At 37.5% G+C, this 25,605-nt stretch overlaps 1 protein-coding gene across 7 annotated transcripts in view; it reads right to left on the reverse strand.

The window, feature by feature from the left end:
* Positions 1–25,605, reverse strand: part of RAPGEF4 (Rap guanine nucleotide exchange factor 4) — a 355,797-nt gene that overhangs the window by 172,150 nt on the left and 158,042 nt on the right. For all 7 annotated transcript variants that reach the window (XM_043992057.1, XM_043992055.1, XM_043992056.1 and 4 more), the window contains one exon: positions 2,741–2,813. In XM_043992057.1, the coding sequence (XP_043847992.1) occupies positions 2,741–2,813 (73 nt within the window). The remainder of the gene's footprint in view (positions 1–2,740; positions 2,814–25,605) is intronic.

The raw sequence follows: 25,605 nt of genomic DNA on the forward strand, positions 1-25,605 counted from the left end.
GATAATAATGAGAGAGGCATTCAACAAATCACTGTCCAAAATTACAAAGGCTTAGGACAAGAAACTAAAGACCACAGGGGTATAGGAAGTTTTTTTTTTTTCCTCAATGCTCCCTGCTGAAGGTGAGGGATGCAAAAGTTAAAGGAAGGAGGGAGGGAGCAAGCATTTAGATGGTACCTAATGTGTGCCAGGTGTTGTGCTAAGCACTTTATAAAAATTATCTCATTTGAACCTTATATCAACCCTGGGAAGTAGGTGCTATTATAATTGTTAGTTTATAAATGAGGAAACTGAGGCAAACAAGGTTAAGTGACTTGCCCATGGTCACACAGCTGGTGACTGAAACCAGATTGAACCTAAGTCTTCCTGATTCCAGGTGCAGCACTCTATCCTCTGCCCTGCCTAACTACATTTAAAGGTTGATTGGGGAATTGAACATAGTCACATCCAAGAATGAGATTTCTGCACCACAGCAGAAAGAAAAAACTGCCTAGGTACATCTACCAAACTAGATAAGATAGTTGCTGCAATGAAATGAAAATGGTATTTGACATCCTAATAAGTTTATAGTGACAAAATCTAAAAATGGAGTCAATAGTAAAATTCAGGGTTTCAAATGTCTAGTTTAGAGTTCTCAAACTTCGGAGCCCTTTACACTCTTAAAAATTATTGAGTACCTTCCCTCAAAGAGCTTTTTATTTATGTAGGTTGTGTTTATAGATACCTACCTATAAGAAATTAAGATATTTAAGTACTGTTATTAAAATAGTTTTGAGCTCATGAACACCTTGAAAACCCCAAAGGAGTCCCCCCAGCCACATTTTGAGACCTTCTTGTCTAAGGTAAGGCAAAAGTAACTAAGGTTCTGATTCAATAAAGCAAATTTGACCTCACAGTTATCATTAAGGCTTGGTGGGAGAAATCAACCCATGACTGGTATATAGCTTTAGATGGGTATAATTTATTTATAAAAAAGACTGATAAAAGGGAAGACAAACATAGAAGCATTATATATTAAGATATTGGGGCATCTATGTGGCACAGTGGATAGAGCACTGGCCCTTGAGTCAGGAGGACCTGAGTTCAAATTTGACCTCAGACACTTACTAGCTATGTGATCCTGGGCAAGTCACTTAACCTCTACTGCCTCCAAAACAAAACTAGATATCACTCATGTGATGAAATCCAGAGAAAGGGAGAATAGTGGAAGATAATTCAGTGTAAAGATCAACAGAAGAAGAAACAGAAGTTATTTTTTTCATTAGAGCATTCAACAGACTACCTGAACAGAAAAAAAGAGGAAGAGTTCAAGAAATAGATAAAAAAACACCCTTGCATAGAGAATATAAATGGAGATTTCAATTATCTAGACCAGGTGGAATGGAGGACAGTTGAGATAGTCACATCAAATGGCCTTAATATGCTTAGCAGATTAAAGTAGAAAGTAAGATCATGGGCTAAGATTAAGAGGAGTGGAGGTATATTTGGGGACACGAATGTGTTAAAGGTTTGACACAAATTACAGTAAAACTCGGAGGTCTGTGGGACAACACACTTGTACTTAGGTGTTGAGATGAGAAAACATTATATAATATATGCTGTATCATGTATGTGAAGATATACTTCTAAAGAGTCAGAAATGCTCTGTTTTTGGAGAATTTATTGAAAAAACTTCCAGTAACCCTAAAGAGAAACATAAGTTCCTGTCATATATCGATGAATAAATAGACTTAAATTACTCTTGTTTTTCATTAAGTAGGTAAGGCAGGTATTACCCACTAAAACAGATATTGGCACAGAAGAACATACTTCTTTTTATGTTTAGGTACAGATGGATCTTTTACTAAAGGTGTGTAATTTACAGAGACCTTGATTTTATTCCAGTAAATAATGAATCATTATGCTATTGAAATCATTATATATTGATCAATATAATAAAAAATGCATAATGAGCAAAAGCTCATTTTGCAACCCCAGTGACTCTCAGCTCAGGAATTAGAAGCCATAGAAGGCAAAGATGGCCCCAGTACCATTTTTAATGGAAGCACATCAATGCTGCAAAATAAAGACCTTCTGAAAAGGTACTTTGTGTTTATAGGTAGCATATGTCTTTATAGGGGAGCTAGTGGTGCAGAAGAGAGAGCCAATGCATTGTACTTGTGGCCAGTTTGAATCCTGCCTCGGCCACTCAATTGATGTGTGGCCCCGGGCTCTCAATCTTCTCTTCTGTAAAATGAAGATCATAATATCACTTCACAGGGTTGCTGTGAGGTTCAAATTAGATAATGTATTAAAGTGCTGCCCTGTGTAAATATTAGCTTTTTGTTGTTGTTCAGTCATTTCAGTCATGTCCAACTCTTTGTGACCCCCTTTGGGGTCTTCTTGGCAAGGACACTAGAATGGTTTGCCATTTCTTTCTCTAGCTCATTTTACAGATGAGGAAACTGAGGCAAACAAGGTTAAGTGACTTGTCCAGGGTCACACAGCTAGTGTCTTCCTGATACCTACTAGCATTCAGGACTGGCATTCTATCCACTGCACCACCTAGCTGCCTAAATGCTAGCTATATACAGCTAATAGAGACATATCCTGCATAAGCCAAGACCACAGACATATTCTAATTCTGAAAATCAGTTGAATGTACATACAACTCTGCATCCATCACACTGACAAACCACATAATGACTATACGTATGTATTTTAAATTATTAGACAAAACATTTTGAAATTCTTTACTTACTATCATTGTTAGCGCCGGTTTCCATAACACCATAAGGAGGAGCCAAAAGGCCTGCCATATACTGCCGATATTTCTGAAAGAGAACATGATCCACTAAATACATTGGCATTTATTCATTTTGAGCAGGCACAGATTTATACTTTTAAAGACAGCAACTTTGGGCCTCATAAAGCATCTGAGGTATATATTTATAGACCCATAAATTTGCTCTGTGTTGACATAAAATATGTCTGTCTTTCAAACAAGCCTCCTGGGATAGGATTGTGGGTCTTCTCCCACCTAGAAGAGTTATATCACAAAATATCATTTACATATTTCTGTCTGATTGATTGATGATTGATTGATTGATTGAATATACCCCTCTCACCCCCTCCTACACAGGATCAGTTATTTGTAATGTGAAAAGTTAATAATTGCAGCACTTCAATTTTTTAATAGCTGCACATACAAAAAAAATGTGTTGCTTTCTTAATAGGTGAATCTCAGCAAATTAGCTTCCTTCAAAAGATAGAAATGTTTTTCTCTAGAAAGAATATTTCCAAAGAAGCTGATTTCATGCTATTAACCTATTTCAATTCATAATCTACACCTGTGTTTTATGTGACCTCTGAGAAACTTTTAGTAAGTTTACATAGAAAAAGAGTATGGCTTAACTGAGAAGACTTTGGATGGAATTAAACTAGTATTATCTTTCTTATGTCCTCCGGTAAAGACACAATTCATAATGTATGTTCCATAAATATATATTGAGTGTCTAGGACAGATAACAAAGATCAAAACTATGTGGTTCCTTTCCTGATAGAGTTTGCATTATAGCAACTTTTCAACAACAACATTATTAATCATCTTAATCACAGAAATGTTTTTTGTTTTGTTTTGTTGTGGGGCAATGAGGGTTAAGTGACTTGCCCAAGGTCACACAGCTAGTAAGTGTCAAGTGTCTGAGGCTGGATTTGAACTCAGGTCCTCCTGAATCCAAAGCTAGTGCTCTATCCACTGTGCCACCTAGCTGCCCCCTAATCACAGAGTTATTGACCCATAAGGGACCTCAGCAGCCAGCTACTCAGCAATCTCCTTATTGTACAGTTGAGGAAATGCCCTTATTCACCAGACTTGGCTCCAAAAGACTTTGAGATATTCCCAAAGACCAAACCAACAAACCAATGACGAAGATTTGAGGTATTTAAAAGAACATGCTCTAAGTTCTGAAGGCATCGCAAACATTCTGAGGAATTCCAAAATATTCTGAGCCACAAAAGCATAAGCACATAGTTTTATAAGATGATGACAGTGAAAAGAGCAACACTGGGGCAGCTAGGTGACACAGTGGATAAAGCACTGGCCCTAGATTCAGGAGGACCTGAGTTCAAATCCAGCCTCAGACAATTGACACTTGCTAGCTGTGTGACCCTGGGCAAGTCACTTAACCCTCATTGCCCCACCAAAAAAAAAAAAAGAGAGAGAGCAACACTTATTTAGAGATGTTTGGGTATGTTTGTTGAAACTCAGTCCTTATGTACACACCTCATTATATAGGTAAATTATTTTTCTTGGCTAAGCCTGGTTGAAATATCTCTGATGTCCTTTTCAACTTTAAATCCTATGACTCCATGTAGAAGGGTTCATAAGTTCAATAAATATTTCTTGAACACTATGATAAAAATGGTGTTGAATATTAATGGGGACACAAACATTTGGGAAACATGGAAGTCCCCAAATTTAGGAGAATGTCAAAAATTATCCTGCTGAAAATGTGAACTATTATTTCACAACTGTTCATAATGAAAGAATGGAGTAATAAACAGTTCAGGTGATAAGAAACTCGGGTTCCTATTGCATAGGAAATGGAGAGCCTTTGAAAGTTTTGTATGAGGCTGGAATGACTAAAACTTTTACTTTGGAAAGATTAGCCTGATGGTAGTGTGGAGTACGGCTTAAGAAGGGGATTGCAGGAGGCAGTATTAAGAACCTGCTAAAAGAGTCCAGGTGAGAACACTCTAAATTAAGGATGAATCAATGAGGAAAGAAAGGGAAAGACAGATGCTAGAAAATGTAAAAGAAAGATTGGCCCAACTTGATGACCATAAGATTTCAAACCTGGGTGACTCAGAAAAAAGCTCTGAAGATGAGGCTCTGAAGTACCCCCCACACTCTTTGCATAGATGATATCACTTATTTTAATTCATAGGTCTGGGTGCAATTAATTCCAAAATGAGCACAAAGCAACCTGAAGCATCCAACTCAAGTGGTGGGACATTTTGTAACAGAACTGAAAATGAATATTAGACTGCCTCTCAGGTAATAAATACAGTCCTCCCCTTTCATGATGAAAGCTGAGCTTTTATTTATTGTGCAGTGTCATGTATATTTATGTGTTTACATTTATGAATATACATAAATATTAAACAGCATCAAAAGAATCAACACTTCCTAGTGCTTGTGGGCTACATAAACTGTCAGCAGAAAGGCTTCATCTGCTCTGATGGGCAGCTGGTAACACTAAGGATTCTGGCAAACATCTGGCCCATTTGGTAGCTCTGAATGGTGTCTGTAATGTAACATTGATGTTTTCTCAAAAGACACAATCTTCTTCCTTATGTCAGTCAAGATTTTCCTGGTTCATTTATTTTTCTTCTGGGGCAAAGACATTTACACCTGTATGCAAACCAAGTCAACCAAGCCAAAAGTATCTTTTTCGTCATTTTTCTTTCTCTGAGTTCATTAACCATTCATATTGCCCACAGGGCCAGGCCAGCATCTAAGATTCTCAAATACCGCCTCTTAAAAATGGCCAAATTTCATTTTATTGTCTACTCCTTTATATCACTGCTTCCCTTCCTTCTTTGCCCAAAAGGAGCGGTTAAGCACTCCTATGTTGGGAGGAGACTAAGTAGATGCTATTAAAGAAAAGAATTCCAGGAAAGCACCTGAAATTAATTGTTCATGGCCGAAGTAAGATTTCATAGATTCCTGACATTCCCAGAAAGCCATCTTCTTTGCCTTTGCTTCTTGATGGGACAATTTCACTTTTCAGGAAAGTGTTGTCTGAGATGAAGCTAATCTTCCTTGTCTCAAAAATATTCTATGAATGAAGTTTAAAAAGCTTCTCATTTTAACTAAGAATGGAAAGGGCAGTCCAGTTTGAGGGAGCATGACCTCAAATTAAAAGTTAATCCAAATGTTAATCTCATGGAAAAACCTACATTTTTCAAATGAGGTAGTGGTACTTTCTAATACACATTAGCCCACAGTTTTGTGTTCATCTCCCACAAAATGCCTTAGGTGAATCGGGGCAGAAATAGTTAACTGGAATAGAATTGTATAAGAGAAATAATGGTTCCGAATGTATTCACCTCTTTGCCGATGCTTTATCGTTTGTTCTCCTGACTCACATACAAGGTCATCCATCTATAAAGGCTTCATTTTCTGCATCTCAAAGTTGAAAATATTAGGCTAAACTCAGAGAGAAATGCAGATGCTGGATCTTGAATACAGCAGCACCTGAAATAGTTCTGGAACCTTGTGTGAGTCAGAACAGTTTCTTTGCACAGCCAGGCTATTAGCCATTGATAATATAGCTAAATCCCAATTAGTGTGAATAATGAATCCCATCAAGCAGTCACATTATTCGAATTTTCACCCATGTTCCCACCCCAATTACTATATTTTACATGATTGTAACTTCAAATAGTGCAAATTCAAATACATATGAGCACTTCATGGGATTCATTATTCAAACTAATCAGCACCTAGCTGTATTAGCAATTGCTCTCATTTACTGTATTGCAATTACTACAAATCATAACTTATGTATACCGTTAGGGGAAAAAGTTATTGGATATACTTTAAAAAACACAAAAATTGGAACAAAAATCATAAAACAGAAAAAAAACAAATTTAGGAAGAGATTTTTGAAATTGTATGGGAAAAGGATTGGAAATTTTAAGTTGCCAGTGAGAAAATGAAAGGACATGAGCCAGGAGGTATGAAAAGAATAATTCATTTATATAGTGGCTTAAAGTTTAAAAAGCACTTTCATCTTAATACTCTTGAGAGGTAAGTAATGAACATTACATTTCCTGGTGTAGAGATGACGAAACTGAGACACTGAGAGGTTATATTATGTGTGGACATTCACCCAGATAGTAAAAGGTCAAATCCAGGTCTTTTTGACTCCAAATGCAGGGCTCTTTCCCTTATATCAGCTCATCAAATCAAGTCCACAAAGACTTTTTTTTTGCAACAAACATTTATTTTATTTTTTCCAGTTACATGTAAGGTTAGTTTTCAACATTCATTTTCATAACATTTAATTTTCTTTTTTTTTCCTTTTTTTTCTTTTTTGTGGGGCAATGAGGGTTAAGTGACTTGCCCAGGGTCACACAGCTAGTTAAGTGTCAAGTGTCTGAGGTCAGATTTGAACTCAGGTACTCCTGAATCCAGGGCCAGTGCTTTATCCACTGTGCCACCTAGCTGCCCCTTTCATAAGATTTAGAGTTCCAAATTTTTCTCCCTCCCTCCTTTTCCTCCCCCCCTACAAGACATCAACCAGGTTATATATGTACAATCCACAAGTGCTCTTTTTATCAGTTCTTTCTATGGGGGTGGATAGTATGCTTAGTCATTAGTCCCTTGGGATTGTCTTGCATCATTGCATTGCTGAGAGTAGTCAAGTCATTCACAATTGTTCGTAGATAATACTGCTGTCACTATGCACAATATCCTCCCAGTTCTACTCATTTCACTATACATCAGTTCATATGAGTTTTTCCAGGTTTTTCTAGTATCTTCCTGTTTGTCATTTCCTATAGCACAATACCATTCCACTACAATCATAAACCATAGCTTCTTCAGTCATTCATCAATTGATGGATGTTCCCTTGATTCCCAATTCTTGGCCACCACAAAGAGTTGCTATAAATATTTTTTTCTGCAATTTTTCCCCCTTTTCTCTTTTTCATGATCCTTCATCCTATTCCCTTCCCCATGATATCTACTCTATTATCTATCTTCTTTCACCCTAACCCTCTTCAAAGGGGATTTGCTTCTGTCTGTCCCCTTCCCCAATCTGCCCTCCCTTCTTTTGCTACTTTCTCTTTATCCCCTTCCCATCCTATTTTCCTGCAGGGTTAGATAGACTACTCCACCCAATTGAGTGTGTATGTTATTCCCTCCTTGAGCCAATTCTGATGAGTGTTAGGCTCATTACTGCCCAGATTAAATAGACTACTCCACCCAATTGTGTGTGTGTGTGTTAATGCCTCCTTGAGGCAACTCTGATGACATTAAGGTGTTTGAGCCTATTCTGATGAGTGTAAAATTTATTTACTGCCCTGCTCCTCCCCCATCTCTTCCCCTACTCCATAAGCCCTTTCCTGTTTCTTTCATGTGGGATTTTACCCCATGCTACCGCTGCCTTTCCCCCTCCACCAGTACATTCCCCTCACCCCACAATTTAATCCTGAAGATGTCATCATGGGGCAGCTAGGTGACACATTGGACAAAGTATCCACCCTGGACCCAAGGGGATCCCAGTCAAAACCCGGCCTCCGACACAAGACAGTCACCTACTGCATGACCCCAGGTATGTCCCCCAATTCCAATTTTTTATGGTTCTCTAGGGTCTTGTATTTGAAAGTCAAATTTGCCATTCAGTTCAGGTCTTTTCATCATGAATACCTGAAAGTCTTCTTTTTTCATTTAAGTATCACTTTTTCCTCTGAAAGATTATGATCAGTTTTGCTGGGTAGGTGATTCTTGGTTGTAATCCCAATTCCTTTGCCTTCTGGAATATCATATTCCATGCCCTCCAGTCCTTTAATGTAGAAGCTACTAGATTTTGTGCTATCCTGACTGGGGCTCCACAGTACTTGAATTCTTTCTTTTTGGCAGCTTGCAATATTTTCTCGACCTGAGAGCTCTGGAATTTGGCTATAATATTCCTAGGAGTTTTCCTTTTGGGATCTCTTTCAGGAGATTGGTGGATTCTTTCAATTTCTATTTTACTTTCTGTTTCTAGAATATCAGGGCGATTTTCCCCGACAATTTCTTGGAAGATGATGTCTAAGCTCTTTCCTTGATCATGGTTTTCAGGTAGACCAATAATTTTCAAATGATCTCTCCTGGACCTATTTTCCAGGTCAGCAGTTTTTTTAAGAAGATAGTTCACATTGCCCTCTATTTTAAAAAATTCATTTGGATTTGCTTTATTGTGTCTTGGTTTCTCATAATGTCACTAGCTTCCATTTGTTCAATCCTAATTCTTAAGCAATTATTTTCATCAGAGAGCTTTTGCACCTCTTTTTCCATTTGGCCAATTTGGCTTTTCAACCTGTTGACTTTTTTCTCATGTCTTTTCTGCATCACCCTCATTTCTCTTTTTTCCTCTACCTCTCTAACTTTATCTTCAAAGTCCTTTTTGAGCACCCCTATGGCCTGAAACCAATCCATATTTTTCTTGGATGCTTTAGATATAGGAGACCTGACATTGACATCTTCCTCTGAGGGTGCACCTCAATCTTCCTTGTCACCAAAGAAACTTTCTATGGTCCTCATCTTTCTCTGTCTGCTCATCTTGCCTTTCTTTTACTTGAATTTTAGCTCCTTAAAGTGGAGCACTGTTTCTAGACTGCACTATCCCAAGCTTCAGAAAATCCCAGCTGGTATGATTTAAGGAGGATTAGGCTCTTCACTCACCTGGACTGTTCCCTGGTCCATAGATGACCCCAGACCAACTTGTTAATCAATCAGCTTTGTGCGTTATGGTTGTCAGCTCCTATGAGCCTGTGTCCCTCCCCTACCTGGGCCACTGCTATTCAAACCTACCTGCTGGTTCCCAGGAGGGGTGAAAAACCCAAGTTCTTTCTCAGCACCAGCATAGACCCCTGTAATCTCCCTCCTGCCAAGGGCTCAGCCCTCTCACCAGACTGTGGGCTTAGTTCCAGATGACACTGGCACTTCAGCTGATTCAGGGGCTCGGGGCGGGGGGGGGGTCTCTTTCTCTGGCGCAGACTTCCTAGGACTGGATCTGTATCAGGGTGACTGTGGGGTTGGGCTCCACTCCTGTATCAGCACAGCAGCTCCCTCCTTCTGACCTTCCAAGCTGTCCTTGATTGGAAGATGATTTCAGCACATTCTTCTATGGGTTTTGCTGCTCCAGGAATTGTCCTATGGCATTATTTGGATGGTTTTTGGAGTGATTTTGTCATGAGTTTGAGAGCTCACTGCCTTTCCTCTGCCATTTTGGCTCCACTCCAGAAGTCCTCCCACAAAGACTTTTTAAAGATCTGCTTTGTGTCAGACACTATTCTAAGTACTGTGGATACAAAGGAAGGCCAAAAAAATGATTAATAACATGCTTCCATTCACTAAAACATTAGACACTTTAGGAGATATCTTGGTCGCCATGATGTCAAGCCCCATCACTCTAGCATGGTGAAAGCTAATAAAGTTTCTGTTCAAATGACTGCAAGCAACACCATAAATTACTATGGAGGTCTCTTCCAAATGCACACCTGAAACCAGCCTATAAGAGATCATGAAATTCTAGAGAAAGATGCAGATGTTATTCAATCAAAGGTTTGGGACTGGTTGGTACAATAATTAGGGGAGTGAGGTCTATTCAAGGGATGACTAAGTAGGAGCCAGTTAACCACCTATACAGGGGCTTCTGGCACTCTGCCTTGTGAAAGGAAGCCACATGGTTGTGGATTTGGCTCAAAGGCAATTTAGTTCAGATCTGAAAGATTTATCAGCAAAGTCTAGTAATTAGGAATCTAATTACCAATTCTGTACTAGATTGCAGTCAGCCAGGACTAACAAAAATAGCAACCATTTCTGTCTGATGATACTTGCTAACACAGACTATTCTATGGTCTTGAAGGAATAACCATGTGTCTACTTCACTAATTCACAGGTATGTAACATGTGCCTACATAGACGCTTGCAACATAAAGGGACATGATCTATATTTATCTTCCTATGAAAGAGGGTTTGGGGGGGAAAATAACTACAGGCATTTAAATAATGAACTTTCTATTATGCTTTTCTTTGTTTTTTCTCTGCTTGTACATTTTTATATTCAAAGAAGAAAACAATATTACAAGCAGAAAGGACTTCCGAAATCATGGGAGAGAAGGTCTGAGGAAGATAGACAAGAAAGAGGAATCTTCTGCTTGTAGATACTACAACAGTTCTCTAAGTCTATTACCTAAATGTTTACCAAAAATGTCAGCTGTAAAATATCCTGATTTTGACATTAATTTTGGCACTCCTGAACATAGGGCACTACTCTTGGAGTCAATAAGATTTGGATTCAAATCCCACCTCAGATGCTTACTAGCCACATGGTCCTGGGCAACCCTTCAGTGCCTTAGTTCCATCATCCCTTTGAACACTAACTCTGTAATCCTATGCTCTATTAACAGTAAAGGAAAAACTTTCAATTATTCTTGAAGCCTTTTAAAAACCTGTAATTCTAACAGATACATTTTAAAATATGGACTATTTTTAAATTGTTAGTGTCAAAAATAAAGAAAAAAATCCCTCCCAGATCACTGGGGATTGAGAGCCTAGTTCTGACTGAAACTACTGTTGCTCACAATCAAGTAAGATAAAATATGAAGAACTTTGTAAATATTAAAGTGCTATCTGAAAGTAAATTATTATTATTATTATTATTGCTATTATTATTACTATCGTTATTATTATCTTATTCAATCTATCCCAATGTTCTAACCTATCAAGATCTTTTTTGGATCCTGACTTAGTCATCAACATGTCATGTCGGTTTAATGTCATATGAAAATTTGACAAATGTATCTTCTGTTCCTTATCCAAGCCATTGATAAGAATGCTAACCAGTATGTAGATAGAGCACTGGCCCTGGAGTCAGGAGTACCTGAGTTCAATTCCGGCCTCAGACACTTAACACTTACTAGCTGTGTGACCCTGGGCAAGTCACTTAACCCCAATTGCCTCACTTTAAGGGAAAAAAAGAATGCTAACCAGCACAGGGCCAAAAATACAGCACTGCAGTAATGTCCTTTTAATGGGACATAAACCCATTAACAACTACCTTTGGGGCTTGGTCATTAAGCCACATCTGACTTCAACTAACCATACTATCACCTAGCCCATATCTCTTCATTGTGTCCAAAAAGGGAATATGAGAGACGTTGTCAGATGCTTGGATGACATCTAGACAGATCATTGTCTAATGGTCTAACTAGCCGGCCAAAAAAGGAGTAAGACTAATTATATAATCATAAACGTAAATTGTAGAAGTCATAGTCCAATGCTTCCCTTTTGTTTGTTTGTTTTTTTGAGGGGCAATTGGGGTTAAGTGACTTGCCCAGGGTCACACAGCTAGTAAGTGTTAAGTGTCTGAGGCCAGATTTGAACTCAGGTACTCCTAAATCCAGGGCCGGTGCTCTATCCACTGCGCCATCTAGCTGCCCCTAATGCTTCCCTTTTACAGATGTGGAAACTGACATCCAGACAGATTAAGGAACTTGCCCAAGGTGATTCAATGAGACTTTGGTCATGGATCTGAGGGCCAATGCTCCTTCCAAAATGCCACAAGTCATGACCTATCTATAACGAAGCCATGTTGGCTTTAAATACTCAGGAGCCATCCATTTAATTACAGTGGTATCTCAGTACTCATGTTTAATGGGATAAGTGGCAAAAATGACAAGTACTGAATGGATTTTTCCCATAAGGAGTAATGTAAATCGAAATAATCTATTTCGGAACCCCAGAAATTTCACATTTTACTTGGCAACTTACAAACTGGTGGGGTTGCTTTTTGATACAAAACCTTAAAACTAAACAGACATAAATAAGAAACAATTATTGGATAAAATAAAATAAAATTTAACTTCACTTTACCTATACTAAGAGGAGTTGATGGTCCAATGGGATGGTGGTGAAGTAGAGGAGGAAGAAAAGAGAGGTTTTTGCTTGGAAGGGGAATCGTCCAGCAAGTCATCCTCCAAGGTTGGAGGGAGAGCAGGAACACTGTCCATTATTAACAGAACACTCAGAGGCACTTCTTTTTCATGAATATATTTTTTTTTACTGGGGTCAAACACTTCATTCATCTATGCCTGGTTACCCAGGCTTTGCTGTTGGCCCTCCATATTACACTTAACTTGCTTTTTACCACATTATCTCTTGAAAACTCAGGGATTTTCACTGTGATAGACTAGTAGAGGCTTAAGTTTTAAATCCCCACCAGCATTCCCATACAACAGAATTAGCCTGTCTTTCATTGGCTTGTGCCCTGGTAATGGCTTCACCTCTTGAGTGATGTAGGTTCTGTTAGGCATTTTCTTCCAAAATAAACCAGTCTTGATATGATTGAAGATTTGAGGGGAAGGAAATAAAGACCTCAGTCTCTACATAGTCCTATACCTAGGCATGATGACTTGTAAGAACAACGACAACAACAAAACAAGCTTCAAATGAAAAGAAAAAGCACAAGAAAGTACAAGGTGAAATATGTGGGGTTCAGCACTGAGTTTGAGCTACTGTGAAACTAATGTGGAGGATTTTGTTTTGTCTGGAGAGATGAGACGGGGTAGCGTCTTGACTCATAGAGGTTTTAGTGAGTGAGACAGAGGGCCAAGGAAGCAGCAAGTGCTGAAATATTGCTGACAAGTGCAGAGGTACACACAGTGTTATATGTTTTGGAATTTTGCCATGAAGAGTTCAACTCACCAGACTATACTTTGCAAACCCTATCTTGGTCCTTTTTTTAAGAAAATTATGACATTTGCCTTTCTTCAAGCCTGTGATACCACTTCCATTTTTTTGTATTTAAGAAGATCACTGACAGTGTTTTATCAATCACATCCACAAATTCTTTCAATACTCTAAGAGGCAATTTATCTCGGCCTGGTGACTTGAATGTTTCAAGAGTAGCTAAGTATCCTCTTAGCATCTCCTTATTTATCTTAAATTTCAATTCCCTATTAGCCACTCTTTTTTCCTATCCTTTCCATTCCAGAAGTATTCTCTTTGTATGAGAAAACAGAAACAAAAATAAGACTTGACTAGTTCTGCCTTCTCACTGTTATTCATGATCATGACCCCATTTATCCTAAACAATTCCATTTATTCTTCTATTGCAACTTGGGGTTAACTCTGGGCCACAACATAGCATGAAATAAACCTTTTTTTGTACATAACCATCATCCCTAGCTTCAATTCATTCTGGTTTTCTCCCACTCCACCCCCAGCTCTTCATATTAATCATCTGTGCTGTCATTATCTTCAGCAGTTGTCCTTGCTTTCATCTATGTCACCTTTGCCTTAAAAAGAACACTGGTCTTGGTATTCAGAGACTTAGATTTTAATCTGCCTCTAGATATGGTTTCAGATATGGCTAATATGTTGTATTACTTTACTATACTTATCTGTCACAAGATGAGTGTACAGCTGAGTGTTCCATGTCAGGGTAGAGAAGCATCTTTAGGAAGTGAATGATATTTTCAAAAGAAAATAACATCAATAAAACATTTTTTTTAAAAATGACATCTGCTTCCTACATTTACTACTTAACCCTTCTGAGCTTTGGTTTTCTAATCTATAAAAATAGGAATGAGAAGAGTGGTACTTATTTCTCAGGACTGTTGTGAGGATCAAGAGAAAATGCATGCAAAGTGCATTGTCCTAAAGCCCTACACAAATATCAGCTACTACTATTATTATTATCTTATTCAATAGATCACTAGGTAGACTGAGTGAACTAGGACTTCAGTCAATGTCAGCAAAGAGTCAACCACATGCATAGAGCATCATTTAAGGAAAGCTGAAGGTCTCTGTTTCCAAGGCTCTTCCCCACTCTGGAGTCTGCTCTAGAGCCTGAAATTCCTATGCTGGGAAAGACCACATATGTTCAGTTCCTAGATTTAGAGCCAGAAAATACTTTAAAGGTCATCTAGCTCAACTACTTCTTTGTACAGATGAGAAATTTGAGGCACAAGGGGGTTAAGTACATATCAGTAATCAGCTGTGATGAAATCAGTAATAACTGGCAGAACCAAGATCTTCTCCCTCCAAATCCACAATTATCTGGGGAGGGGAATATCATTGGTACTCTTTTAAATAGACATGCTTATCACATCAGCTGGCCACCATCTTACATAGAACAGAGCTATGAAGGAATAAAAAGAAAAAATAGAAAAAGTTTCTGGAGAGAGAAGAGACGAGATGGTTTGCAGTATGATTTGCAAGAGAACACTAAGCACTTGGGGTAAGGAAATGTACAAATTTGGCTATTTTAATATTTTTTCTTAGGGCTAATTAATTCTCACCCTTTTTATTATGATAAAGACGCAGGGTCCCCATCCAAGAATGCTTAGCACTTGCATTTTTTTAATATTACTCAGACATGCTGAGATTTCAGGTAGTTCTCTAGAATTACTCTAATTGAAGGTATTGCCCACTCTGTATATTTGGGTAATTAAGCAATGACCTTCTCAGTCTCAAATTGCTAAAGTGAGATGCATACAGTAGGTCAATGACACTTAAATGAATGTCATAAAAGAAAGTGCCCTAGGGCTACCACTGAATAACACAACTTCAATGAAGGTTATGCTGGGAACACCATTCTTGTTCCTCACTTATTGAACTTGCTACATTCCATCTAAATTAAAGTACATAAGTAATTGGAAACATAGAAAATGGCAAGCTGATGTAGGAAAAACAGATGATTGGATTTCTATCCAATCATCTCAGCAAACTATGAAGGGATGGGACCAGATGTGATGAATCAAAATTAACATAACTAGAGCTTTTACTAAAAGCAGAAAGTAGTCCACATTTTAGAGCAGGGGTTAGCAAACTATGGCCTATGGGCCAAATCTGGCCCACCACCTGTTTTTGTATGACATTTGAGCTAAGAATGTTTTTTCATTTCCTTTTTTTTTACATTATATAAAAACTATATGCCATGTTTTAGAGCATGGATAATTCATGGAGTTGATGTTAAGGAATTATACTATTTAAGAACTAGTATGAAAGACTATGTAATAGGAAATATTAGATATAATGACGCTTTATTTATGCTTTTGTGTCAAATGGCTCCTTTATTTAAGGGCAAAGAGGCATTATGCTTAGGCAGAGCAGAAGGCTGTCTTGACAGAGTGATTGACCCTCTTGATAGAATGAATGACCCTCCAAAATATTTTCTTTATTTTACACTGATACCTGAATTTATATAAAAGCATTTATAACTATATTAAAGGTTGCCCCTCCCCAAGACAATGCAAATACTCTTAGGAAGATTAATGCATTATGACTAATCAGTCATATTATCCCTGAATAAGAGCAGAATCTGCATTTTTTCCTGAGTGAGAGGTTTTAGGGTCATTGGACAGAACAGAGTGGGTCTCAAAAGTCTTTCACAATTTTGTCCACAGCTGACCCTGCTGAGAAGTGTCCTATCATTTTAAATGTGATTAAACCTTTAGTGGAGCTGTGAATTGGTACAAGCACTTTGGAAAACAATTTAAAGTTTTCAAGAACAATCACTAAATTGCTCAAATCCTTAATTTTGCTATCTTACTCCTGGGCATATTCCCCCAATAGGTCAAGGAGACAAAGAAAACCCTGCTTATATAAAACAAAACACGAGTGGGTACCCAAATGATTCAGCAATGGCTGAACAAATTGTGATATATGAATGTAAAAGAATATTTATTGGTGAACTTTAAGAAATGACAAACACAAATAATTTAGACTTCAATTCTTTTGACTTTCAGTGACATTGACTTTTGAATTCAATAACTTTTATGAAATAATGCAAAACAAAGAAAGAATATAACCAATGTAACAATATTCACGATTTTTAAAGTAGTGTAATAACAACAATAATAATGTAAACATACACAACACTAAAATTCAGATAGATTTCAATGACTAATCTTGGTCCCAGAAAGAAGGAAAATACTTATACCTCTTTCCTTTTTGTAGGGAGGCAGGGGTTACAGAATGTTGCAGGTACCATTGGATACAATCCTATTGATTTTGACCAAATTTTCTTTTTAAAGGGGGAGGATTCAAATACATAAGGAGTTATATAATTTGAAATGAATATTATGAAAAGGCATAAGCAAAATACATTATTTAAAAATAATGAAGCATTATAAGTAAAACTGGTACTAAGGAAATAAAATGGCAGATGCTATTTTATACATCTAAATACCTCTAAACCGGGGCTTCTTAAACTTCTACTCACAACCCATTTTCACAGGAAAAATTTTTACACAACCCCGGGTATATAGGTATATAAAATAGGTATACAAATCAAACATTTATAGCCAAATTTTTCATTACCCCCACTTCAGTCACATTTTGTGACCCCCCATATGAGGTCGCAACCCACAGTTTAAGAAGATTCACTCTAAAGTACATTTATCTTTTATTTTATCCATTATCTTTTCCCCTCAATGCAGGAACACAAAGAGGAATGTCAATTGATAATGATAACAACAAGTAAATTTAACTTTACCAAAACAATTTCACTGCTAATCAGTTATGAAAATAAAACGCAGGAGTTTAATAGTGTAGGGATCCCAGCATTTATACTTTTTAGTTTTAAGATTCCCAGGTATTAATCCTACTGAAAATGCGGGAGATTGAGTAAGAACAGTTATAGGCAAGAACAAGCCAATAAAGTATTCCTCATTCCTCTTTAGATCCTTGTGTCTTAGTATTGTTTTCTTTTTTAATTTTGATTTTTTATCTAATTAGCAAAAAATATGTTTTCTTCCCTTCTCCCCTCCATTGGGAAAAAGAAAAAACAAAAGCCTTGTAACCAATATGCATAGGCAAGAAAAACAAATTTCCTCCATTGGCTGTACCCCAAAAGTAAATTTCTCTTGTTGTTGTTTGCTAAGATAGTGCCAAGTTAATTCTCATAAAGTTTGCTTTATAGCTTTATGTTTATTTTGTTCCTGTGAGGAAACTTCCTGTCTGTCTTATTTCACTACTTCAAAACACCTGTGATTTAATTAGTTTGGGTACTCTATTCCCTGGAACAAACTGCAAGCCCTTCACTTTTAGAGGAATCCATGGTTTCATAACTTGTTGTAGCTAAGTGTAGTCATCATTGGCCAGCTCTTTTTCGATGAGTCCCTTTGAGGGGCTGGTTGTCAGAGACCAATCTTAGGGGCCTAATCCATACTCAAGGCTTTTCAAGTCGGTAATAGGACAAGTCAGAACTTGTACTCTGCTGGCTTAGACTACAAGAGCCAAAGGGTTTTCTCCACACCATGATGAGGCAAATGAATAGGATTCCAGGGGAAAACAAATTCTCATTTAATACAACTTTCCGCCTTGGGAAAGTAATGGGTTGAATTATCACTATTAAAGTATTTTGCCTTGAGTTTAAGACTGAAAGAAAAATTATTTATGTTTAAGGATGGGTTTTTCTTTGTTTTCTTGGGGTATGGAAAACTGGCTTATCAAGACTAATAAGTAAACTGATACAGGGACTCCCAGTGAAGATACTAGCTCAACCAGTGCAGACTGAGAAGTTATTCATTTAGCAAATTGTCTGAGTCACTGAGAGGTTAAGTGACACATGTAGGGTGGGCCTTGAACTCTGGTCTTCCTAACACCGAGGCTAGCTCTCTATCCACTAAGCCATACATCCACTCTGTTCAGGGTTTTTTAGGTAAAGTTAAATAGTTAAATGAGTATTTTATGATTTCTAGAACAATACTATGTCCCCAAAAGAGGTAGACATGGGGAAATTGAGGCAAAGAGGGGTAAATGATTTGTCCAAAGTGTTGTGGGGAAATAGGGTAGGGGGTTTGGGATGGGGGTAGCAGTTAGTGTTCTTAGGAATTCCTGTTTAAAGAATTACACCCTCTTGCACACAAATCCAATAGAATAAGATAATAGTTTATCTAGGGGCTAGGGAAGGGAAACCAAGAGAGAAACCTTTGGACTTCTTATGGGGAGAAGTCATGGCACAGAGCGTGGCTCTGAGATACCAATCTCCTCAAGCAGGAGATAGGCAGATACTTTTACAGAGGACTGATGGGGGTGATCATCTGACTGTGGAAAGGTCCCTTACTGAGGGAGGATCATCCACCACTCATGGTGGCTAGGGGAATTGGGTGAGGGGTGGCTGCGGATCTCTCAAACCATCTCTCTCCTCCTCAGGCCACAAAGGCAGCAGCCACACCTAATCTTAATTCCCCAGGGGTGGGGGAGACTGGAATGAAGGATGATGGTCCCAAAGCTAACTCAGTCCTGATCAGGTTCCATTTATCTCTTTAGGTATGTCTGTCCTTTAGTTTAGTTTCTCAAGGAGAAGGTTCTTTGATGTATCCCAGAGAACTTCTGGGGTGGCCTGGGCCCATAACAAAAGTCATGCAACCGGGGGTATCTAGGTGGCGCAGTAGATAAAGCACCGGCCCTGGATTCAGGATGGACCTGAGTTCAAATCCAACCTCAGACACTTGGCACTTACTAGCTGTGTGACCCTGGGCAAGTCACTTAACCCTCATTGCCCCTCAAAAAAGTCATGCAACCAATAAATGGTAGATGTATGCTCAAAACCAGGTCCACAAATTTTTCTAGCTTTATATTAAATTCTCTTTGCAATAGATTTATGCTGCTTATTCAGTAAATACATAAGAGAGGCATCCTATATCCCTATGTCAATAATTTTATAGAGACAGGATTTCTTAATTGAATCAGAGGTGTGAATGAAGAACATTCATAATGAATGAATGAATGAAAGACTAGATTAAATGTGGAAAGTCTAGGATCACTTTAGAAGTCCTTGAAACCCATTGGCTAGATTAGAGTGACATTGCACAGGAAATATATTTGGATTCGTTGAGGAGACTTGATCCCACTCTGGGTTTTGTATAAACTAGCAAGCCAGTTTAGGAACAAGACATTTGAATGTTTGGCAACATAGGGAGAATAGATCCAGTGACATCCCCTCAAGGACATAAAGGAAATAATTGAAGAAAGAGTGTTGGAAAGTGGGATACAGACTGAGAGGAAGGCCTGGGGACTACAAGAACTGTCAGGAAGAATCAGCAGTACAATAACATGAGGTAAAAGGAGAAAAACAAAGCTGGACTGAGCTATGGGAGAGACTGAGTAGAAAAGACTTATGCTGAAGCCCCCAGAGGTGTAACAACCTCTTCAGAGTGAGAGAAATTCCAAGAAAAGGTTTGTTCTTTCATTGACAGACATTCTAATGAACTCTGCTTACAACTTCACCCAAATGTTTCTGGTAACCTGAATGTTGCTTCAACCACAAAGAGGCTATGGTTTAGTCAGAAATAAATATAAATTTAAATTAGGGCACAGAGCCAAACCTCTGCCTAAATGTTAGGAATTTTCCTAACTAGGGGTTCAGAGATATTGTGATTATACTTCTAACTTTTTGTTTAATATAAACTTCCCAAAGCAGTGAAAGGGAGAACAACATGAATCTGAGGGACAATAAATGAGCTAATTATTGTAACAGGGTATGACTGATTATATCTCCAGGAACAAAGTGGGTAGGAAGAAAATGGCATTATATTACTGCGTATTACATTACCTATCCTTTTCAATCCCTAAAACAATATCTGCATCCATTGGTGTTACATATATAGATTCATTTGACATACAACTTTTCAAAAGCATCTACCATGTAAACCAAGATACATCTTTATACAGAACTATGGGAAAGAAAAAGTATCACTTCCTAAATAAGAAATACAACTGGACTTAAGGACCAAGAATCTAGATCCTAGTTCTTGCTTTATTAAAGCAAGGATATTTATTATATCCAGATGATTGCCAAAAACTAACACAAGCAAGCAGGACTGTTTTTTCTTGTATAAGCTAGTCAAAACCTCATAGCATATCTCTGCCTTGAAACTAGGTCACAGACTAACAGATGAAAACTGCCATTAGAAAGCATTCTAAGGAAAGTTGGGCTGATCTCATTCACCATGAGCATTCATGGAGGACTCAAATCCTTAAACCTAGAATTTCATCCAGGAATAAAAGAGTCATCAGTGTCAAATACAGAGCATCACCTTAACTTATTCCATAAGTCCAATAACATTTGTCCATTTTTAGAAGAGGTCACTGTTAAAAGGAGTTAGCATTAAAAAAAGATGGAATAGGAGGCAACGAGGTGGCACAGTGGATAAAGTACCTACCCTGGATTCAGGAAGACCTGAGTTCAAATCCGGCTGCAGATACTTGACACTTATTAGTCGTGTGACCCTGGGCAAGTCACTTAACCCTCATTTCCCAGCCAAAAAAAAAGAAAAGAAAAGAAAAAGGAAAAGATGGAATAGACATTTGCTTAAAGAGCCACATGGACTCACAGATACAGTACACTAAGTCACTGTATTTGCCTGAAAGCCAGACCCACATGTACTGCCCACAAGCAGAACCAGATACGTGCCAAAACATGTATAGTTTCTTCTGTATTCATAACATGCAGAAAGACTCCTACATTTTTTCCCAGTATTTGATTTTTCCAAACAAAAGGACTCCTCAAGCACGTACAACCCAAGGGTGAACTGATGAGCAGCTTTGCATATATATAGAATTTACAATTAATAAAGCATGCTTTCTAACAAGCAATGCTTTGAAAGAAATTAGACTTTGCTTTTTCACAATGCCCTCCGCCAAGCTCAATGTGCTCTTCTAACTTAAAATTAGCCTTTCAGGTGCATGTTCCTTCCAAAATAAATCTATTCACCCTATAATCACTCAGAGAACTTAATCTCAACATAGAATTTATTTTCACATGTGTGCAAATGTATATAACAAGGTAGTTCTTCCTTACTACAACCAAGAGAATCATCATTTTCTGAATTTTAGTAAGTATTTTTGGTTATATAAATAGTTTTAAATAATTGTTTCCAAAAATTTGTAACAAACATCATAAATAATGGGTACAAGGAAATTAAACACAAAGCCGTTTTCTTTGTGTAATAGAGGATTCACCAATGATTATCTACTTAATCCTGGGAGAGTCATGGAACTATGATTGAACTTCACCCCATCCTTTTCCTGAGAGAGAAAGAGTAAGTGATAGCTAAACTGAGGTGATAAAGTTACAAGAATGGTAAGCCTGATGAGGGCTGTGGAGATCTGCAGACAGCAACCCAAGACACAACCTGGCATCCCATAGCAGGAGATGATGCTGAGACATCTAAATAACCTAGAAAATTGATAGTCATAAAACTGATGCAGGTAACCATTCTTGTCATACTGCTGGGTGAGAACAGAGTTGGTGATCCCTTACACTAGTGCTCTATTTTCCTCTGCTCTTGTTTTCTCAAGGAAGAAATGAATTTATTTCTTTTCCTCCCTCTTCCCCAATTCTTCTTTTTTTTTTTACTTTTTGTATTATTTATGTATTTTAAAAATAAACAGGTTTCTCTAAGTGTTTGCTGGTGCTTTTCTCTCATGTTTGTTCTTGTGAGTCCTTGAAGAAAAAGTTCACAAAGTAAGCTCAGTGGCTTTGGGACAGAGAGAGAAGGTGACTCCATTTTCAACTGCTGTGATTTCTACCAGCTGGGGGCTTGAGACATAGTAAAAAGATTTTGATTCATAGCATGTTATTAAACTTCCCCCAAAGAAACATCAAAATGAATCCTAAATATCTCAGATTCCCCTGAATATCTTAGACAGATGAGTTGACAGTATAGTGGTGGTGGAAAGAGAAGGCTAAGGAGGTAGTGAGTTGCAGTTCTTGCCCTCAGAGGTAAATAACTGCCTTAGACTTTTAGGCGCTCCTCTGTTATTTCCAGGAGAGAAACTCTTTCTCTCCCTACTTCCAGATAGAACCCAGGACTAGAGAAAAAGTGCTGCCCAAAGGGAGGAATTTGGAACAGTTAGTAACCCTCAGAAAATTAGAGACTAACCAAGAGGGAGTAGGTAGCGGTTCTCAACTAAACACTATCCATAGACTGTTAGATATGTATCACTGGCACTTAGTACAGTGTCCAATAAAGAATAAGGGCCTAATAAATAGTTGTTGATTGATTGATTATAATTTCTAGATGAAAATGCATTGTTCCATAACTATTTGTACTGAAAATTATGGGCTGTTATGCTGAAAAAAACTCTTCCAGGAAACCAAAAAATACTTAGTTCACTATGTAATTACATCATATTGCCATAGGAATTTTCTCAATCAAAAACCTCAGAGCATTAGTAGGTCTAAAAGAAGGCATAGCTTTTCAAACGGGTATAGTTTTTCTAGGGCTTATTTGATCTAGAACAATTACAATCATTTTGCACACAATATAGTCGTTTCTATAGTCTGATCCATAAAGGTGGAGGTTATAAAATGTTAAAGTTCTCGAAGCCTACCACAATGCTTTGCACAAAATATAAAATACTTGTTGAATTGAACTGAATTACATATTGAAATTCTCAGACCATTAAGATGCTATTATTCTTGTTGCAGGTTTGTTTGTTGAGAAAACCTCTACTTACATAAAAGCCTTCTTGGAGCAGCTAGGTGGCAGAGTGGATAATGCACTGGCCCTGGATTCAAGAAGACCTGAGTTCAAATGTGACCTCAAACACTTGACACTTACTAGCTGTGTGACCCTGGGCAAGTCACTTAACCCCAACTGCCTCACCCTACACCCCCCCAAAAAAAACCTTCTTGATTTTGGCCATGTAAGAGAAAACTATGAAAAGGCAATTATTTGTCAAATCACAACAATAAAAATTTTTCAGTGATAATAACTCTTAAAGACCAGAAGTTACAGAGTTTGTGTTCTTTATCCACAATAATGTAATCACAGGAAGAAGAAAGAGGAGGAGGAGGAGGAACGATAGTTATTGGGGGGAGGGGGTCTTCAGTACTCATTAAGAGTATAAATAGGAGGGCAGCTAGGTGGTGCAGTGGATAGAGCACTGGCCCTGGAGTCAGGAGGACCTGAGTTCATATCTGGCCTCAGACACTTAATACTTACTAGCTGTGTGACTTAAGTCACAACCCCAATTGCCTAACCAAAAAAAAAAAAAAAAAAAAGAATATACATAGGTCCTGAGATCAAAAAGTTTAAGAACCACTGTGATACAGTAATGGTTTAAAAAAAGGAAATATTTTAAAATGTACTTTTTGGGAGAAATAAAATATATATTTGTAAAAGGTAATAAAGGTGAGTATGACCTATGAGATGAAATGGGCTTTCTGTTTGGGCTTTTAGTAATCACACATTCCCTTTCTAGCTCTTCACAAACCACTTCTTTAATAATTTGTTCTGAAATTTTGCCAAGAATCAGTTAAACTCACTGGCCCAAAGTTAACAGAGTCTGATTTCTTCCATTTTTTAAAAAATTGGGACATTTGGCCTTCTCCATTCATATGTTATTCCTTCCACTCTCCATGATCTTTCTTTTTTAAAACTAGATTTTTATAGCTGTTTTGACTTTATATTACCTAGATTTCTCCTTGTATCCCTCTTTCTCCCCCTTATTAACCATCCCATATAGCAGATGATTTAAAAAAAGAAAAAGAAGAAGAAAAGAATCAAATCATTAAAACCAATCAATTCATGGAAAAAAAGATGACAGTATATGTAATGTTCCACCCTAGTAAACACTGCCACATCTCTACCTTTGAAAAATGGTAGAAAGAGGTTTTTCCTCTTTGAGGCCAAATTTATTATTTAAAATTTTGTACTTTTAACTTTTTTGTGATTATTTTCCCATTTATATTTTAGATACTGTGTATATAATTGTCTTATGTCTGCTTACTTCACATTTTATCAATTGAGGTGTAAGTTTTTAAATGTTTCTCCATTTTCATCATAGTCATCATTTTTATAGCACAGTGATATGCCATTGCATTCATAGATAGATAGATAAAGCATTTATTAAATACTTACTGTGCACCAGACACTGTTAAGTGCTACTATATTCATATACCAAAATTTATTTAGCCATTCCCCTATTGGTGGGTACCTTTTTTATGCCCTATACATATTTTGGCATATGCACTCTTTCTTTTTGTCAATTACCTCCTTGGGGCATATGGTCAGCACTGGAATCCCTGGTCAAAAAGTATGCATACATTAACCACTTTAATTGTCTAATTTTTTGAATGGTTGTACTAATTCACAGCTTCAAAACAACCTTGTTCTTGAATCTTGAGCCTATGTTCTTGTATCTTTCAAAGATCACAGACAATAGCTCAAAAGTTACACCTGCCAACGTTAGCATCTAGGGATAGAATTCTTTAGATCTAATAACTCTAATTCATCTGGGGATAGCTAAGCGTTCTCTTATGATCTCCTTTTTTATTTTGAGTTTCTACTTCCTATTTACCATTTTTTTCTTGTATTTTTGAGTCTCCAAATCATTCTCTCTGGTAGACATAAGAGGAGCAAAATAAGTTGAGTAATTTTGCTTTTTCTTTATTGACTCATCATCATTATATTACCTTGAACCACAATTATATTCCTTCATTTATCCTCTTCTTTTCTAAAAATCTTGTGTTGTTGCCCTTATCATTCGTCCATAGCTTCAAATTATTCTGACACTATTCTTATAATATCTTGCTAGTAGTAGTTTATATTTCCATTGTACTATTTTGTTTAATGTTATTGTTCAGTTGTCTCAGTTGTGTCTGACTCTTCAGGACCCCATTTGGGGTTTTTTGGGAAAAGATAATGAAGTGGCTGGCCATTTCCTTCTCCAGCTCATTTTACAGATGAGGAACTGAGGCAAACAGGGTTAAGTGACTTGCCTAGGGCCACACAGCTAGTTAGTGTCTGAGGCTGGATCCTGACCCAACGCCAGTGCTCCAATCCACTGTACCACCTAGCGGCCCCTTTTGTTCAATATAGGTACTTTCA

This window comes from Dromiciops gliroides, chromosome 3 (assembly GCF_019393635.1).
Source record: "Dromiciops gliroides isolate mDroGli1 chromosome 3, mDroGli1.pri, whole genome shotgun sequence".
In the NCBI taxonomy this organism is placed as follows: Eukaryota; Metazoa; Chordata; class Mammalia; order Microbiotheria; family Microbiotheriidae; genus Dromiciops; species Dromiciops gliroides.